At 45.1% G+C, this 17,228-nt stretch overlaps 1 protein-coding gene across 1 annotated transcript; it reads right to left on the bottom strand.

The window, feature by feature from the left end:
* Positions 1-8,594: 8,594 nt before the first annotated feature.
* Positions 8,595-10,545, bottom strand: GPR88 (G protein-coupled receptor 88). Its single transcript, XM_024751299.1, has 2 exons — positions 10,167-10,545; positions 8,595-9,812 (listed from the first exon to the last, which is right to left on the bottom strand). The coding sequence occupies exon 2, from the start codon at positions 9,741-9,743 to the stop codon at positions 8,595-8,597; it is 1,149 nt and encodes a 382-aa protein (XP_024607067.1). The 5' UTR covers positions 9,744-9,812; positions 10,167-10,545.
* Positions 10,546-17,228: the final 6,683 nt, after the last annotated feature.

Genomic DNA, 17,228 nt, shown 5'->3' with positions numbered 1-17,228 from the left:
TTTCAACTATAATACTGGAGTCATCGTACCTGCCTTATAAGGTTGTGAAAATCAGAGAAGGTAATATACATAAAGTGCATGGCACAGCGTCTGACACATAGTATGTTACCAATAAATGGGATCTGGCTGTATTATTTTGCTTGACAGCCTTTCAGACATTTGCAAGCATCTTATTTTTCCGTATAGTCTTCTCCAAGCCGAGCATCTCCTTCAATTGTACTTCAGAATATGGCAAAAATTATTCTTTCCCAGATCTGGATACTGCACTGGTTTACAGCTTAAGTTTGCATTTAGGGGCTAGTTTAAATTATACCTGGTTAACACTTCCTGATACAACTGGCAGTTTACCTGTTCTCAGAAACTGGGAGGCATTTCCTCTGATAAATAAAACTGGATAGAAAAGCAGCTCATCTGAGCAACTCTACCAGAAGCCTGCCTGTTCCTCCTGACTGCACCCTGGTTCAATACCACAGGTCTACACTTTTAGAAGAGAACACCTTTTTCTCATTCGTCTGGTCTCCAGAGAAGTCACTTTTGCTAGTATTGCCCCATCTTTTAGTCTACCTCTTGGAGGTGAAGTGAGTTACCTAGTGGATAGGCAACATCCACTAGCCAAGTTTCTCATCAGAGTGGAACTTAATCTAGCAAGGTCTTGAGCCCAAGAGATGTGGTATCTTTCTCCTTCCTCTCCACTTGGACTAGCGAGAGCCAGCTGACCTGCTTATTCCAAGGACTAGACTGGTAGGGAGGGCATTAGTAAGCCCATCTCGGCCCTCACATTAAGTTACATCCTCTAACTTAGCCTTTATCAATATAGAAGTGGTATTGTGGTTCCCCGTTTGCACACTCTATGTTCTTATGTATCACATCGTCCAAAACTCAGTGAGTGAAGAGGGGCGCTATTTCCTGGCCACTTCCAGACCTCAGTATGTTCTGACCATGATCTGGAAATAGTCCTACCGCCTGAGTGCTGATGTGCAAGGAAGACTGAGGGTTGCTCTCACCTCTGCCCGCTCCACCCGCAGCAGGAGTTCTCTTTCTACAACCAGCCAGAGAGCAACTATGAGAGGGACAGAAACAGAAGGAGACCTGGTAGGTTGTAGATTTTTACATGCTCTATCTTTTCACTGTCAAGAAGCTAAGTAATAGGGGTCAGAGGAGATCCTATTTCAGTGCAACAGACTTAACAATAAATGACTTCTAGACACTAGAAATTGCACAAGGACCTACTCATTTTAACCTGCAGTCCAGCTGTAAGTTCTGAAAAAGAGATAAAATCCACCGAGTAAGTAGAGAGCAGCACAAATGGCAAACAATGAATCCTGTACATTGACAAGCACTGGATAGATTTCTCATGATAATATTTTTTTAATGCCAGATGTTCACAGCTCAGCTTCCTTTAGGGGTAGCTATGTGACCTACTTCTGACCTATGAGATGGGAGACATCTTTAGGGGAGTTCTTAGACTTTCCTCTCTCATGAAAAAGAGAGGCAAGCAAGCAGAAGCTTTTTCCCTCTCTTCTGCTCTGGGTGCTGTCGTGTGATTATAGCAGACATCTTGGAACTATCACCCAACAACATTGAGGCTGATGAAGCAGAAGGATGCAAAGAACCTGGGCACTTGATGACATCAAGATGCTACTGAACAGGGATTCCCTGGTGGCGCAGTGGTTGAGAGTCCCCCTGCCGATGCAGGGGACACGGGTTCATGCCCTGGTCCGGGAGGATCCCACATGCCGCGGAGCGGCTAAGCCCGTGAGCCATGGCCGCTGAGCCTGTGCTCCGCAACGGGAGAGGCCACAACGAGAGGCCTGCGTACCGCAAAAAAAAAAAGAAAGATGCTACTGAACAAATTCTGGAAACTACCTACAGACTTCTCAATTGTGTGATGATGAAACGTCATCATTGTTTAAGCATTTTTAGTTAGTCTATTGCTTGTAGTTGAACATATTCTAATTGTTACAAGGCCTAGGCCCCTCTTTATAACATCTTTCTTTTGCTTACACTTTTTAAATATAGGTGAGTGTACTATTTACAATAGCCAGGACATGGAAGCAACCTAAGTGTCCATCAACAGATGAATGGATAAAGAAGATGTGGCACATATACACAATGGAATATTACTCAGCCATAAAAAGAAACGAAATTGAGGTATCTGTAGTGAGGTGGATGGACCTAGAGTCCATCATACAGAGTGAAGTAAGTCAGAAAGAAAAAACAAATACTGTACGCTAACACACATATATGGAATCTAAAAAAAAAAAAATGGTTCTGAAGAACCTAGGGGCAGGATAGGAATAAATGCATAGACATAGATAATGGACTTGAGGACATGGGGAGGGGGAAGGGTAAGCTGGGACGAAGTGAGAGATTGGCATGGACATACATACACTACCAAATGTCAAATAGATAGCTAGTGGGAAGCAGCTGCATAGCACAGGGAGATCAGCTCAGTGCTTCGTGACCACCTAGAGGGGTGGGATAGGGAGGGTGGGAGGGAGATACAAGAGGGAGGGGATATGAGGATATATGTATACGTATAGCTGATTCACTTTGTTATACAAGCAACTAACACAACAATGTAAAGCAATTATACTCCAATAAAGATGTTTAAAAAATTTTAAAAAAAACATAGGTGATGTATAAATAGACATACATATAAATGTATGTCAATATATACTTTCTGGCTATAATTATGTACAATCAAATATACATAGGAAAAGAAATTTTTAAAAGTAGATGAGTACAGTAAAATGCTAAGAGTGGTAATGAGTGATATAATTTCTTCTACGTTTCTATATTTTACAAATTTGCTATGAAAACAGACATTAATCTGCACATAGAAAAACACACTTCATTTTCAAGAAATAAAATTTTCATGGGGCAGATTTTTTTGTAGTAATATCAGAATTCAACCATGCCAACATTTCATAGAACTTTCATTTGGCTAAAAGCAGAGTATCCACTATAGCATTACTATACAAAGGAGGCTATGTACTTATCTACTACATGAGAATAGAAAAATGGGAAGTGGGCCTAATTTATACCAGGAAATATTAAAAACTAAAGCACTTTCTGTTGAATAAAAATAGCAGGGGGCTGGACTGGCTAGCTGATCTTCAGGGCTACCATCCAGTGAACTGACCCGAAGTAAAGACATTCCCACAGTTGTTCCTCCCAGGATTTTAGCAAAACTGCATGACCATTGATTAGCAGTTTAAGGCTTTTAGAAATCAAAAACACACAGCTTTACTATGCAAGACCCTGAGCAAAAAAGTATATGTGTAATTACTGAATATATGTTCAGTAATTTGACCTTGAATTTAAAGTAGTATTTAGGACTGAAACTTATTGTTGCTTTTGTCAGTGTGAACAGAGCTTGGATAACAGGAATATAAATCTCCCCCAAATGACAGCCTGTGATTTATACACATGGCTCATAATCCCATACATTATTACTCTGGGATATCCTTTGGCAAGATATGAGTTGGGAGATAGGATTTATTCTCAGTCTGTTTCATTAAGAGGAAAATATATGTGCAAGGAAAGGATCAAATTTTTTTCTCTCAAAATTACTGTCTTCAACTATAAACATATATTAATTATTTAGTATATTTCAGGTAACTGGTTATTAAAAGATAAAAGGCAATATCTGCTCTACAAAAATAAAGAAATAAGCCAAAAAAATCTTTCCTATCTAGTTTTGAAGATGACACACACAGTAAAACAGAGGGAATACAAGGGAATATGTGGTACGATCAAAGAGGTGCAGTTCTGGGCATCTAAAAAAAAGCAGTGGTTGAGAGTCCACCTGCCGATGCAGGGGACACGGGGCCCCGGTCTGGGAAGATCCCACATGCCGCGGAGCGGCTGGGCCCGTGAGCCATGGCTGCTGAGCCTGCGTGTCCGGAGCCTGTGCTCCGCAACGGGAGAGGCCACAACAGTGAGAGGCCCGTGTACTGCAAAAGAAAAAAAAAAAAAAAAAATAGAGGCGCAGTTCTGTTGGGGCAGAGCTTATGGCTGGGAGAGCTCTGATGAGCAGGGGAGAAACAAAGTGAGGCTTTCTGGAAGGAAGGATGAGGGCTGGGTAAGTGATGAGACACGAGGGGACTCCAGGAAGGTCCTTGAATGAACAAGTTACAGACACAGAACATGGGCCATGTTTAGAAGGCAGTGTAGAGACCAACTAGGCTATAGTGAAGGATGCAAGTAGGGGAGAGAGAGATTGGGGAAATTAGGGAACAGTCCCGTCATGGAGGGAATTCCACACTTAACTAAAAACTCCGATTTTGTCCTGCAGTACAGTAGTTACCATCTCATTCTCTGGAGTCAGACAAAGGTTTGAATCCCAGCCCCACCATTTAAGTTGCCACATGACCTTAGGCACATTAATTACGTTTTTTCCTTTACTTTTTCTCTTCCTTCTTTCTTTCCTTCCTTCTCTCCTTCTTTCTCTCCTCCCTTCCTTCTTTTCTTTTCAAGTTTGACTTCACTTTTTTTAACTTTTCATTATGAAAAATTTCAAAGATACGTACAAGTGAACTGTGCAATACATCCCATGTACCCATTGTTCCCCTTCAATAACCTTCGACATCTGACCTCCCTTCTTTCATCTACACCCTTCCCACTCCCTCCCCACTATCCTCCTTACCTATAGCACTAGGCCTGATGTGATTAAGCATCTGGGGAAACTCTATGTGTGGCGCCTGTTTAAGGAGTCCCTGCAGGTGGGAAGAGTTAGGAAAGGATACCCAAGGAGGACCCATGTGAAAGCAGCATTGCCCTTAGGTTGGAGATACTGGGGTCCCAAGCTGTGTCTCATGCTTCAAAGGGCCTGCTCCCACTTGCCTCTGGTGTCTCCCCTTCCCACACAGAAAGGGGTCCCAAGGAAATGTGCAAATCCAAAGTCTGTGACTCCTTCAACAGGCCTGGTTCCTGGATCCCCGGAATTCCCTGCCTAAATGGCTTGAGGTCACTACCAGGACATGCTCTACCCTATATGTGCACCACTAGGCACTGGCAAGGTGGCTGGTTGAGAGGTGGATGTGGGCAGAGCTTGGACCTGTGGGCTGAGTCCACGCACACATGTGGAGGCCCCTCAGCACGCTGACTGCGAGAGGAAAGGCAGAAAGGCCTTGTTTCTGCAGACCAAGAGCTCTCGTCCGGAGATCCATTCTTGCCCCCATGCCCCACAAACAATAAGGGCAGCGCTTTAAAAGTGAGGAACATCTATAATTTTCCTCAACGTTCTTGAATTTAAATTTATGCTACTGATGCCCTTTGTCAGGTCAGCCCCTAGGACTGCCAAAGACCCAGACGAGCAGTGTCTGAGTACCTGGAAGAATGGAATAAATGGTCACACGTGAAACAAGAAAGTTGGCCAATACAGTTGTCATCAGAAGAACAGAGTTGCATTAAACCAGGGGGCCAGGGCAGACCAACATTTCCTTGGTAAGCAGATCTTTTCAAGGGCTTTCTCTATTAGAGAGTCAAAACCCTATAGTATTTAAAAAACAAAACAAAACAAACAAACCTGTGGATGCTTCTGTACCTCTGTACAAAACAGAATTATTGTTTAAGCACATATTTCATTTTGGAAGAAGGAAAGTGCTACAAGTAATACCTATTACTTCCTAGAATTTAGCCATTAAAGTACAACGGTGGTGCAGGGGGAGAGTGTGCTATATGTCTTAACAGGCATATACCTAAAGAAAAAAAGTAGAAAAGGCAAAGTAGGGCAGCCCAAAACAGCAATTAGGATTTTTCTTGAGTGGAAAATGTGCAGTTTCATTTAAATAGGAACACAATCTTCATTAACTTAATCTGTAAAAGCAGTAACTCCAACTCCCAGCTATTGCCCGAGTAAGGCAGTTTTATTGTTTTTTTGTTTTCTTTTTTTTTTTTTTTTTGCGTCACGTGGGCCTCTCACCGTTGTGGCCTCTCCCGTTGCGGAGCACAGGCTCCGGACGCGCAGGCTCAGCGGCCATGGCTCACGGGCTCAGCCGCTCCGCGGCATGTGGGATCCTCCCAAACCGGGGTACAAACCCGTGTCCCCTGCATCGGCAGGCGGACTCTCAGCCACTGCGCCACCAGGGAAGCCCGTGAGCAAGGCATTTTTTAGAAACATCATTGCTACTTCGAAATTTAAAGTGAATCAGTCCTGTGGAGTTAATTACCGGTAAATACAATCTGAAGTAGGTCTCCCACTTGGCACTGAACCAGCATAAGGTGTTCTCAGTGTTAGCCAGAAACACTGCAAGGTATCAGATACTTGAAAAGCTAAGTTTATAGGCTTGGCAACAGTTTATAGGAATAGCAGGAAAAATCGTCAGTAGCATCCACAGTGAGAAACATGGATAAAGGCCTAATTAAAAGAAGACCTTTTTGATAGAGATTTTGATAGAGATTTAGACAAGCGTCCCCCAGCCCCCCCCCAAAAAAATTCAGCTTTCTGTTGTTGCAGCCTATTCCCCAAATCAGTTATACTTACAAAAAGGAAATTACACCTATTTCTTTTCAATGCTGGCATATGGATCCTGTTTAGTTATAAAAGGTAGAAATAATTTTAGAAACTAAAAGTAAAATTAAATAAAGCCAGAACCAAGAAATTACTTTCATCACCAATGCTTCGGGATACAGTGTCATCTGCTTCAGCGTTCTCGAGGAGGTATGCAAGAAGATCAGAGACCGAAGAAAAAAACTCGGAGGAATAAGTTGTCTGAACTTTAATTAAATATTTGAATCAAGAAAAATGGGAACAGATGAAACCTTAGTAAGAGAGAAATGGTGCATGCACAAAGGGGATAGATTAATAAAATGACTGCTGATCTATTATTGGTAATAAACACATTTGTTTTGTTTTGTTTTTCTACAAACATGTCAAAGTTTCCTGCAACTCCCATAATTATTCAAACACACAAGTGTTCCCACTATCCTGGCTTACAAATGTCCAGGAGGCCAACAAAGCAAGCTGTTTTGGTTCCTGAATTACACAGTTAATTGAGGCTGTTCAGCCCCAGATCTGATGTAGTGAACAGTCAGAATTGCTGATAGCTGAGTATCTTATTACTTTACTCTCATTTTTATTTTCTAAAGTGATTTCACACAATTTTGCATTTCAAATATTTCTAAATAAATTTAGTAAACCAGAGATGAAAATGGCAAGCCTCAAATCATATGTTTTAGAACAGATTCCCATTTGAACTGTTCATTTTATATAACCGAGTTTATTACACCTTCTTTAACAGATATGATATTAATGGTAAGTGTCGTGGTAATACATAAAAAAACACTGTTACTTTCTAATGTGTGACTTGTCTAAACCCTAAAAAGAGCACAGTTGGCTTTGCAGAGCCAAATCATATTATTGATCCATCTTGACTGTGGTTCATTTGCAAGATAAAGTCCCACCTGGGAGTCTTCTCATAAATTGGGTCAAGACAAGAAGAACTCTAGGTAGCCAGAGGTGTCTCTGTGTCTCTTTTCAAATAATTGATGGCCACTTCTTCTGGTGTGTGGAAGAAGTAAAATGTCCTTGTCAAATGGGTATTGCTTTAGTACCACATGCCCAATAAGTTCTAGCATCTAGGAGAGCATGCAATAGAGGTTAATATTAGCTATGCAGTCATGGTATTATTAGTGTTTAATTATTTCATGTGCATTGAGATATTTTAAATGTTAAAGAGAAAACAGAAGGACTTATTCTCCTTAGCAACCATTAGAGTACAGAATGTTCACAGCTGCAATCACAGTCATAAGGCAGGTAAATTGACAACAAAATGAGGGTAGCAACTAATGTGCATGCTACAGAAAACCTGAAAGTGGTACCTAAAATAGATAGCCCCCTTATGTTTTCCAAAATTCCATAGCTGGCTCAGACCATCAATCAGCACAATGGAAATCTGTCACTTTAACACTCAATGCCGATTTTTGGCCATTTCCCCCTCACTGGCTAAGATGCTGTCTCATTCGGGAATGATTTTACTTTATAAAAATCCTTTTAAAAATAAAGGGCTTAAGGTCTTAATGGCAACTCATACTGGTGTGCACATCTGTGGCTTCATTCTTCAGGTTAATATACAAAGGCTAAGTTATAGCAGAAGCATTATCGAAGGTAGGTTACTTTCTAAAATGCTTCATAAATATTATTTCCTTCAATATTATTTCCTTTGGCTCATGCACACTCAACGCGCTTCATATATATTATAAGATGATGAAGGTGGGAATGGTAATTATGTTATCAAAGCTGTTTTTCCAAAACTGTGTTGAAAGAAATTAACCGGTTCTTTCAAAATGTCAGTGTGCAAGTTCCTGAAGTTTCCCGGTGTTCTGACTTTAGGATTTCTCCAAAACACGCAAACAAAGGGTAAAAATCAGGTGGCCGTCGAAAATGACTTCGCGGACCCCATGTATACGGAAACCTCGGTTCAGGTACCCCACTGGGGTCGAAGGCGAAATCTTCGCACCGATATATTATTGAGCTTCACCCGCAGGAGTCTTCGTTCAGGCAGGGGATGCTTTCCAAGATCAGGAGGCGGTGGTGCCCAAGGGCAATGGAAGCTGGGAATCTCCGCTTCCCGCCCGCCCTGCCCGGGTCACCAGTGCTGGCCTGCGGCGCGAGTGCCCAGCTGCGCCTGGGACACCGCAGGCATAGCCGTGGCGGCGGCAGCAGCGGCCGCCGCGTCGCCGATGCCGGGCAGGACGGAGCGCACGGAGCGGCGGAACTCCTCGTTCCTCCACGTGTAGAGCAGCGGGTTGAGCGCGGACAGAGCGCAGCACAGGAGCCAGCTGGCCGCCTGCACACCCCAGGGCACAGGCAGCGAGAAGCCGCTGGCCAGGCTCACCCACACCAGCGGCTGCGTGGCCAGCAAGAAGACGCAGCAGAGCAGCAGCACCGACGGGCCGCTGAGACGCCGCTGCGCCCGCCGCGGGTGCAGCGCTGGGGGCAGCGGCTGGGCCTGAGCCGGGTGCGCGGCACCACCCGGGCCTGGCGCGTGAGGGGCTCCCGGGAAGGCGGCGGCGGCGGCGCAGCCGGGCAGCTGGTGCAGTAGGTGGAAGTTGAGGACGCTGACCCGCTTGACGCTGACGCGCACGCGGCGCACGATGCCCAGGTAGCAGTGCAGCAGCAGCGCCGTCTGCGCCAGCAGCGCCGCGGCGGCCAGCAGCGCCGGGTAGTGGACGCGCGGGGGCGCGGCGCCGGGACGCGGCGCCCAGGGCGGGAGCAGCAGCACGAGGCCCAGGGCAAGTGCCCAGGACAGCGCCAGCATGCCCGCCGTGTGGCGCCGCTGGTACAGCGCCTGGTAGGTGGCGGGCGCCCGGGTGATGAGTAGGTAGCGGTTCAGGGCCACCAGGCAGTGGGACAAGAGGGACACGGTGAGCCCGAGGCCCAGCAGCCCGCCCCGCAGCAGGCGGTAGCTACCCCCGGCGCCGTCCCAGTCCCCAGGGGGCTCCGCGGAGCCCGCGGGCAGGAGCCCGAGCACCGCCTCCTGCGGCATCCAGAGGGCGCAGACGCTGAGGTCGGCGGCACAGCCGTTCACGATGAAGGCGTTGCTCGTAGTCTGCAGCTTTCGGAAGGACGACACGAGGTAGATGACCATGCCGTTGGCCAGCGTGCCCCCGATGGCCAGGCCTGAGTACAGGAGGGACACGGGGATGCGCCGGCCCGCCCACGACTCCTCTTCCTCGCAGAGCAGCAACAGCGATCCCCCGGTGGCGGAGGAAGTGGACGTGGAAGAGTTGGTCATTCTGGCCAACTCTTCACACCTCTCTGGCTAGCGTCGGCTTCTCGCAGCGCGGCACATCCTGACACCCGCCTGCAGAGAGGGCAGAGACATCCCTTCAGCCCTCTGCCACCGACACAAAAGGCTGAAGCAGAATAACGGGCTGGGGGAGGGGGAGAGAGGGAGCTCTAGGAGAACGGGGGTGGCAAACGACAGGTGCCTGCCTGGGAAATGTCTCTAGTGCCAGGCGAAGGGCCTCTTTACATTCAGCAAGCACCAGGGAAGCCCTAGGACAGAGCAATACAGAGAACAGTTTCCTCTTCTCCCCCTAAACACACACATAGACACACACACGGGAATGACAGATGGAGCCCCCAGTTTCCAGGAGAAAGCAGAGATATCCCATCTGGGGAAAATACCAGGGGTAAGGGGTTGGGGGTATCTTACTTTCGGGCTGGTCCTTAGCTGGCAGTAGCAGAGGGAGGGATGCCAGGAAATACCTCCTCAGCAGCAGCATCTGTGGTCCCGAAATCAATAGGAGAAACTCATCTGGGATCAGTGCCAGGAGCCAAGTGCCTCCTTCTCCAATGCAGCATCCACGCACATGGCCCTAGGCAGAAACCAGCAGCTGCAGGGAGACTTCTCAGCTGGCAGCAGGGCTGGAGAAAGTGAAGTGGCAGGCTGCAAGCCCAGGCAGGTGGGCAGGTAGTCAGGCGGCAGCAGCAAGGATGCTTGGCTGCAAAAGCAGAAGCTCAGCTCAAGAGGAGAGCAAGCACCCCGTGCTCAGAAGCAAGAGTGGTGGCTGATGAGGGGAACCCACTCGAAGCGCTCTCCTGCTCAGTTATACATCACGCAGGGAAAAGGCAGCCTTTCCACACTTGCATGAATTATTCAATAGTTTCTAACTTGTGAAAGGGAAGAAAAATATCTTGCTCAGAAAGTGCTGTCATTAAACAAGTTTCTCTGTTTTTTCTCAGTCTCTCAATCACCCTATTTTTCACTTTGCTTCGTTTTTCTTTTCTTCTTTTTTTTTTCCTTCCATCAATGCTAGAATAAAATTTAATATACCCCCAATGTATTTCATCCCAGTCTGATGCATCCTGGGGGTGAGTTTTTCTGAGAGATAAATACACTCCTAATACCTACGACTGATCTCTTCCATCCCACATTTTCAGGGAGAACTTATATTCTAATTGAAATTCACTTTTTCTTTGGTAAGGTGGGACATGGGTCATTATCCACACAAAATCTCCAAGTCTTAATTTCAATCATAATTTCAGTTTTTTTCTCATCACCAAACTCCTTTCTAGAGGGTGGCTTCTGTTTCAGTAATGAAATAGAGGGTAAAAATGAAATGGTCAGAAGTTTAAATACAAGTGGGTATCTGGGGGAAAGCAAGGGCCCTGAATGATACACAGTTTAAGGGGCAAAGTTGTCTCTTTACTGTAGAACTTTTAATCTTGTGGTCTGTCTTAGATAGAGATTTGCAGTCTGAAGTTGGAATCTTCCCCATGGGAAATTTTTCATAAAAGTCATCACCTCCCACAAATCATTTTTCGCCAGGAAAATCATTTATTTGAAAATGTAACTCAATATAGAATATGGTAATATGGCATAATAGAAAAAACTGCTAGGTGGGGTTTCAGGACACCTGGGTTCTAAGCTGGGTGTCCACCAAATAAATGGCCTTGTGATGGATCGTTTTCATTCTTGTCAAAGAAGAAGTTTCACTCAGTGACTTCCAAGGCCCTTTCTGTTCGAACTTTCTATGAATCCTCATGCATAAATTTGACATTTCTCCACCCTAGTCTGACACCTGAAATATACCTACTCTGTCTAACATGTAATGCAGTCAGTCTCAGGTCACACGGCAGCAAGTTTTTTCCAGTCTGTCCCTAAGGGTGCCTATTCAGGATGAAGCACAAAGTGCACCTCCTCTGCTCTCTGCTTCCCTCTCTCTCTTTCAGAAACAGGGTTAGTTAATGACAACTCTGAGGAGGTAGGGCTAAAGCAGGACTTGATGGATTTGGTCCATTTACCGTGGTATCTAATAGTTGAGTCAGGGGATTTTTTGCCAGTGTCTTTTATCTGTTGTTATTTGTCTTAAGGCTTTGAGTACATCAAGCACAGCAAGCCTGCAAGAGATCCCTCTAATCATTTATAGTTAAAACTTGTTGAAATAAAAATTTCCTCTCACGTGGTGGGGGAGGATTCAAGTTTCAGGTCCTTGGTCCCAGGGGCTGCCTTGCGTGGAATGAGCGAAGCCCCTGCTGGGGAACTCCGATGCTTTGCAGTCACACACTTCTGCCAAGACCCTCCCTTCTTTAGCCCTGGCCTGGAAAGGGACAAATTTTTGTTTGTTTGGGGGTTTGTTTTTGTTTTAAGCTACTGCATTTACATAATATAGGGTGGGAATTTTTTCTATCTTATTCCCAGCATCAAAACAGTACTCAATTATAATTAATATACTTGTTAGTGAATCAGCGAATGGATGTGTGTATAAATGGTTTCATTTCTTTCCATGGTGAGACAGTAAATAGTTTTCATTAGCATCTCTTTCCTCCTGCCCCCGCAGGAACTTGCTCTGTGAACTATGCCCTCTGATGCTGACCCAATCTCTCTACTGTCCCCTGCTTGCTTTCCATTGGCCTTACAAAAATGCTGATTTCACTGCAATCCGATAAAGTTTCCCTGCACTTCACCTCCTTCTCAAGGTGCCTACACAGCTCACTCCCTTTCCTGGCAAAAGCGCTCGCTTTCTGTTTCTACTTCCTTTGCTCGCATTGAATGCCCACCCCACACTGCTTTTGGCTCTCACGACTGAGACACTTTCCAACTGATCAAAGGTCTGCCCATATATAAAACTGCCTACTGGACATCTCCACATGGCTATCCTATGGGTATCTCAAACCCCAGATGTCCAAAACTGATCCCTTCCTCTTCTTTCCAAATCAGTTCCTCCTTCTCCTGTGTTCTCAGTGACCAGTATCGCCAGTATCCTGGTGCCTAAGTCAGAATCCTAGCTATTACCCTTGATTCCTTATTTTCTCTCTTACTCCTGATATCCATCAATCACCAAGTGTCATCATTCTACCATATTAATTTTTTTTTATTTTTTCACTGATCTCTATTCACTTTGCCACTACCCGGCATCAGACAACCATCATCTCTTCTTTAAATTATCCCAACAAGGGCTTCCCTGGTGGCACAGTGGTTGAGAGTCCGCCTGCCGATGCAGGGGACATGGGTTCATGCCCCGGTCCAGGAGGATCCCACATGCCGCAGAGTGGCTGGGTCCATGAGCCATGGCCGCTGAGCCTGCGTGTCCGGAGCCTGTGCTCTGCAATGGGAGAGGCCACAGCAGTGAGAGGCCCGCGTACCAAAAAAAAAAAAAAATTATTCCAATAAGCTCTAACTCTATGTGCAATCTTACCTTTCTCCAGACAATATGATCTTTCTAAAACCAAAAGACATCACTTGACATAGTAAATATATTTATTTTTATCTGTTTCCTACCCTCTACTCTAATATACATTCCTTGGAAAAAAGGAGGTTTACTTTGTTCACTACTATTATTGGCAGCTCCCAGAACAGTACCAGGCACATAGTAGACCCTTAATCAATATTTATAGGAAAACTAGCAAGAAAATGTCACATTCTGCTTAAAACCTTTCACTGGGTCACCTGTTGCCCTCAGGAGACTCATAAATATCATCATTGCTAATGATGTACACATACCATATGTACCGAGCATTGTTCTGAGTATTTTTCATCTCTTGTTTTATTTAGTCCTCGTGCCAGACCTACAAGGTAGCCAGGCTAGGGCCTAAATTTGCAGGCCAGGGCAGGAGTCCAGATAAAAGTCCATAGGTCACATGTCTAAATATTTTAAAATCATAAATCAAGCTATCAAACTGTTAAATAAAACATGTTCTATTCTCCTATCTTGACAAATATGCTAGAAAGCCAGGCTCAAATTTAGAATTCTCAGATAAATTGTTTCATGCCACTGGAATGTGACAACTCAGAGAGTTTGCCTCTTGCCCACAGTTCACCCCAGTTTTTCCCCACTCTCTGTTCGACCATCACATGCCAGAGGGGCCTTATTTTAACATAGGACATGTCAGCCTGCCCATCCAAGTTTCATTCACATCCTTGTCACACAGCTACTCCTTGGCAACACCTCAGACCTAGGGTGGTACCTGGAAAGCGTAGTCGGTCATCAGAAGGGCAAAGCCAGAGAGGAGGTCCACACAGGTCATGGAAGTGCGTTCATGGCCACCAGGCACAGAATTCTGGGTTCCTGGTAATGAACATGGTCTAGAAAGGGGATGTAAGGTGTAGGGAAACTTGTCCCCTTAAATCCATTTAATAGATGAGAAAACAGAGTCACAAAGGGGTTAAATAACTTGCCCAAGTTCAGCTAGGAAGTGACATAACTAAGATTCAAACCCACTAGCCCATACTCAACCACTACACTATACCACCTCCTTTGGTGAAGTTTAATGTTCTTAACGTGGATTAGCTGAGGTAGATTAAGCTAATGTAACAAGGAGACCCAAAACTATAGAGGTTTAAAAAAATAATGAGCAGTCCAGATGGAAGACAGATCAACCCCCCAGGACCACTGAGAAAACCAGGTATCTTCTCAGTGCTCTACCACCCCTTAGGTGATGACAGTATTCAAAGTGTGCTCCCTGGCCAGCAGCATTAGCATCACTTGGAAACTTGTGAATCACCAGGAATCATAATTCCTGGTGATGGGGCCCAGTGATCTGTGTTTTAACAAGCCCTCCAGGTAACTCTGATGCATGCTACAGTACAAGAGCCAGTGCCCTGGGATGTTATCCTTGTCTACATGGCTGACATTGTTTCCCAGCTACTGTGTCCACATTCCAGCTGGCAGGGATTGGATAAAAAGAAAGTGGGGTAGCCAGCTTTCTACTTAAGGATGTGAACTGAAAATTCTACTTATCACTTTTGCATACACCCCAGTGGCCAAAACCCCAGCAGTCACATGGCTGCTCCTTGCTGCAAGAGAAGCTGGGACCACTCTAGCTCACGTGCCCTACTAAAACTCGGGAGGGGCAGGAGAACGGAGAGAATGGACGCTGGGCAGTGGAGGGGGGCAGTTCTCAGGTTTACGCAGGTTTAAATCTGCAAGTTTAAAACAAGACATTGTGATTAGGGCCCTATAAACACAGTGCCTAGAGCATACCAGCTTTTTAGTTTTTTCATTTTTATTTTATTTTATTGTTTATTGAAGTACAGTTGATTTACAATGTTGTATTAATTTCTGCTGTACAGCAAAGTTTATTTGGCTATACATACATTCTTTTTTATGTTCTTTTCCATTATGGTTTATCTCAGGATATTGAATACTGCTGCTTGTGCTATACAGTAGGACCTTGTTTTTTATCCATTCTATATGTAGTAATTTGCATCTGCTGACCCCAACCTCCCATTCCATCCCTCCCCCATGCCCCACGGCAACCACAAGTCTGTTCTCTATGTCTGTGAGTCTGTTTCTATTTCATAGTTAGGTTCATTTGTGTCGCATTTTAGATTCCACATATTGGTGATATCGTATGGTATTTGCCTCTCTCTGTCTGACATACGTCACTTAGTATGATAATCTCTAGGTCCATCCATATTGCTGTATATGGCATTATTTCATTCTTCTTTATGGCTGAGTAGTATTCCATTGTGTATATGTACCACATCTTCTTTATCCATTCATCTGTCGATGGACGTTTAGGTTGTTTCTGTGTCTTAGCTACTGTGAATAGTGCTGCTATGAACATAGGGGTGCATGTATCTTTTTGAATTATAGTTTCATGCCAGCTTTTTAATACCCTTTGAAAAGGTTTGGTATCTGAAAGAAAGAATTACTGGCTCTGAAAAACAAAAAGGAAACTTTGAAATAGAAAGGGACATGCTATTAAATAGTCAACTGCAATTCAACTCATTGTTATTCATAAATTAGTTTAAGGTGGAATCAGGATACATTTTCATGTTTGATATGACCTGTGATGGGGCCTCCAAAAGTGTTGAGGTCTGCAGAAGTCTTAAAACGGTCCCACATAAATCCCCACGTGACCTCTTACATCCTCACCTCTCCACCGCATCCTCACTCCTCACCTGTGCTCCAGCCATGCTGTGGGCGTGCCCTTCCTGAGTGTGGCCCAGCCTCTCCTCTCCTTCCCATCCGGGCAACTCTATTTGTTCAGCGCATGCTTTTCTCATGGCTGTCTCTCCACAATCTGCCCCACTCTTGCCTAGCTAAGTCCTACGCAGCTTCCAGGTATGAACTCAGGCTTCGCCCCGTGCAAGGAGCCTTTCTTGATCTCCACGAGCGAGTGTCCAGCCTGGGTGCCCCCAAAGCACCCGAGTATATCCCAGCCACAGCCAGGCTTCCCGGCTATGTTTATTCCCTCTCCAAACCGTAAGCTAGTCCAGGGCCAGGCTCTGGTTTTGATCAGAGTGCCTGACACATTGGAAATACTTAAACATTTGTTGACTGAATAGGTCCCTTGGGAACCTTTGATATGTGGGATCAAAATTTCTATCTCAATTTGCTTCTCAAGAGATACAACCAGCCTCAGTCATGCTGCAAAGCATTGCGATTTTTCTCAAACACTTTAAAAGCTTCATGTAACCATATCTTCATGCTTCATGCCACCAGATTTTCTTTAAATAGAACTTTTGTTCCTAACAACCCCTCCTCATATAACCCCACCCATGACAGGATCCAGTGTGGACTTTTCTAGTACTCAGTTTCATAATCCACCAAAACAAGATCTAGCAACTGTCTCAAGTGCTTTGCGAAATCAAGGGGTAAGTGGCAGCACTGACAAAGTGCTCATTTCCTGTGGTCTGCTGTCAGCCAAGCCACAGAGCAGCTTCACTGAGCACAACACTGAGGCAGTCTAAAATCCCATTTCAAATCCCAGCTGTACTTCCTCAGATCTTGGTCTCTCAGAAGTAACACAACTGGGAATCGTGGGGTGTGGACCAGCTTGGACCGTAGAAGAGATTTTTTAAAGAGCAACAGCTTTTGATGTTTCACAGCCAAACTTAGGAATAATTCAAGTGCATGTGAGCATTCTACCATTACCACAAAGCTCAATGGTTGAGTTTTTAGAAATTAAGAGTTTAGAGAATTATGAAGCTGAAAATGACCTATAGTTTGTTCTATCCTGAAGCCCTTTACCTGGGGTCCGTGAGACCTTGTCATCATGGCCCTCAACTTTTCTCCTGCCCTCAGAGAGATTCTCTATTTCCTCCTCAGTGACATCAGCTCACTATAGTAAAGTGATCAGGGGGGTGTACCGTGGAGCATGGTTCTCAGCTGGGGGCTAGTTTGCCCCCCAGGGTACATTTGGCAATGCCTAGAGACATTTTTGGTTGTCACAACTTGGGTGGGGCAATGTTATTGGCATCTAATGGGTAGAGCCAGGGATGCTGCTAAACATCTCGCAAGGCACAGGACAGACACCCCCCCCAACC

This window comes from Neophocaena asiaeorientalis, unplaced genomic scaffold (genome assembly GCF_003031525.2).
Source record: "Neophocaena asiaeorientalis asiaeorientalis breed wild unplaced genomic scaffold, Neophocaena_asiaeorientalis_V1.1 scaffold147, whole genome shotgun sequence".
Classification (NCBI taxonomy): domain Eukaryota; kingdom Metazoa; phylum Chordata; class Mammalia; order Artiodactyla; family Phocoenidae; genus Neophocaena; species Neophocaena asiaeorientalis.
Note: the sequence above shows the minus strand (reverse complement) of the source record. Positions and strands in the feature narration are given on the sequence as shown.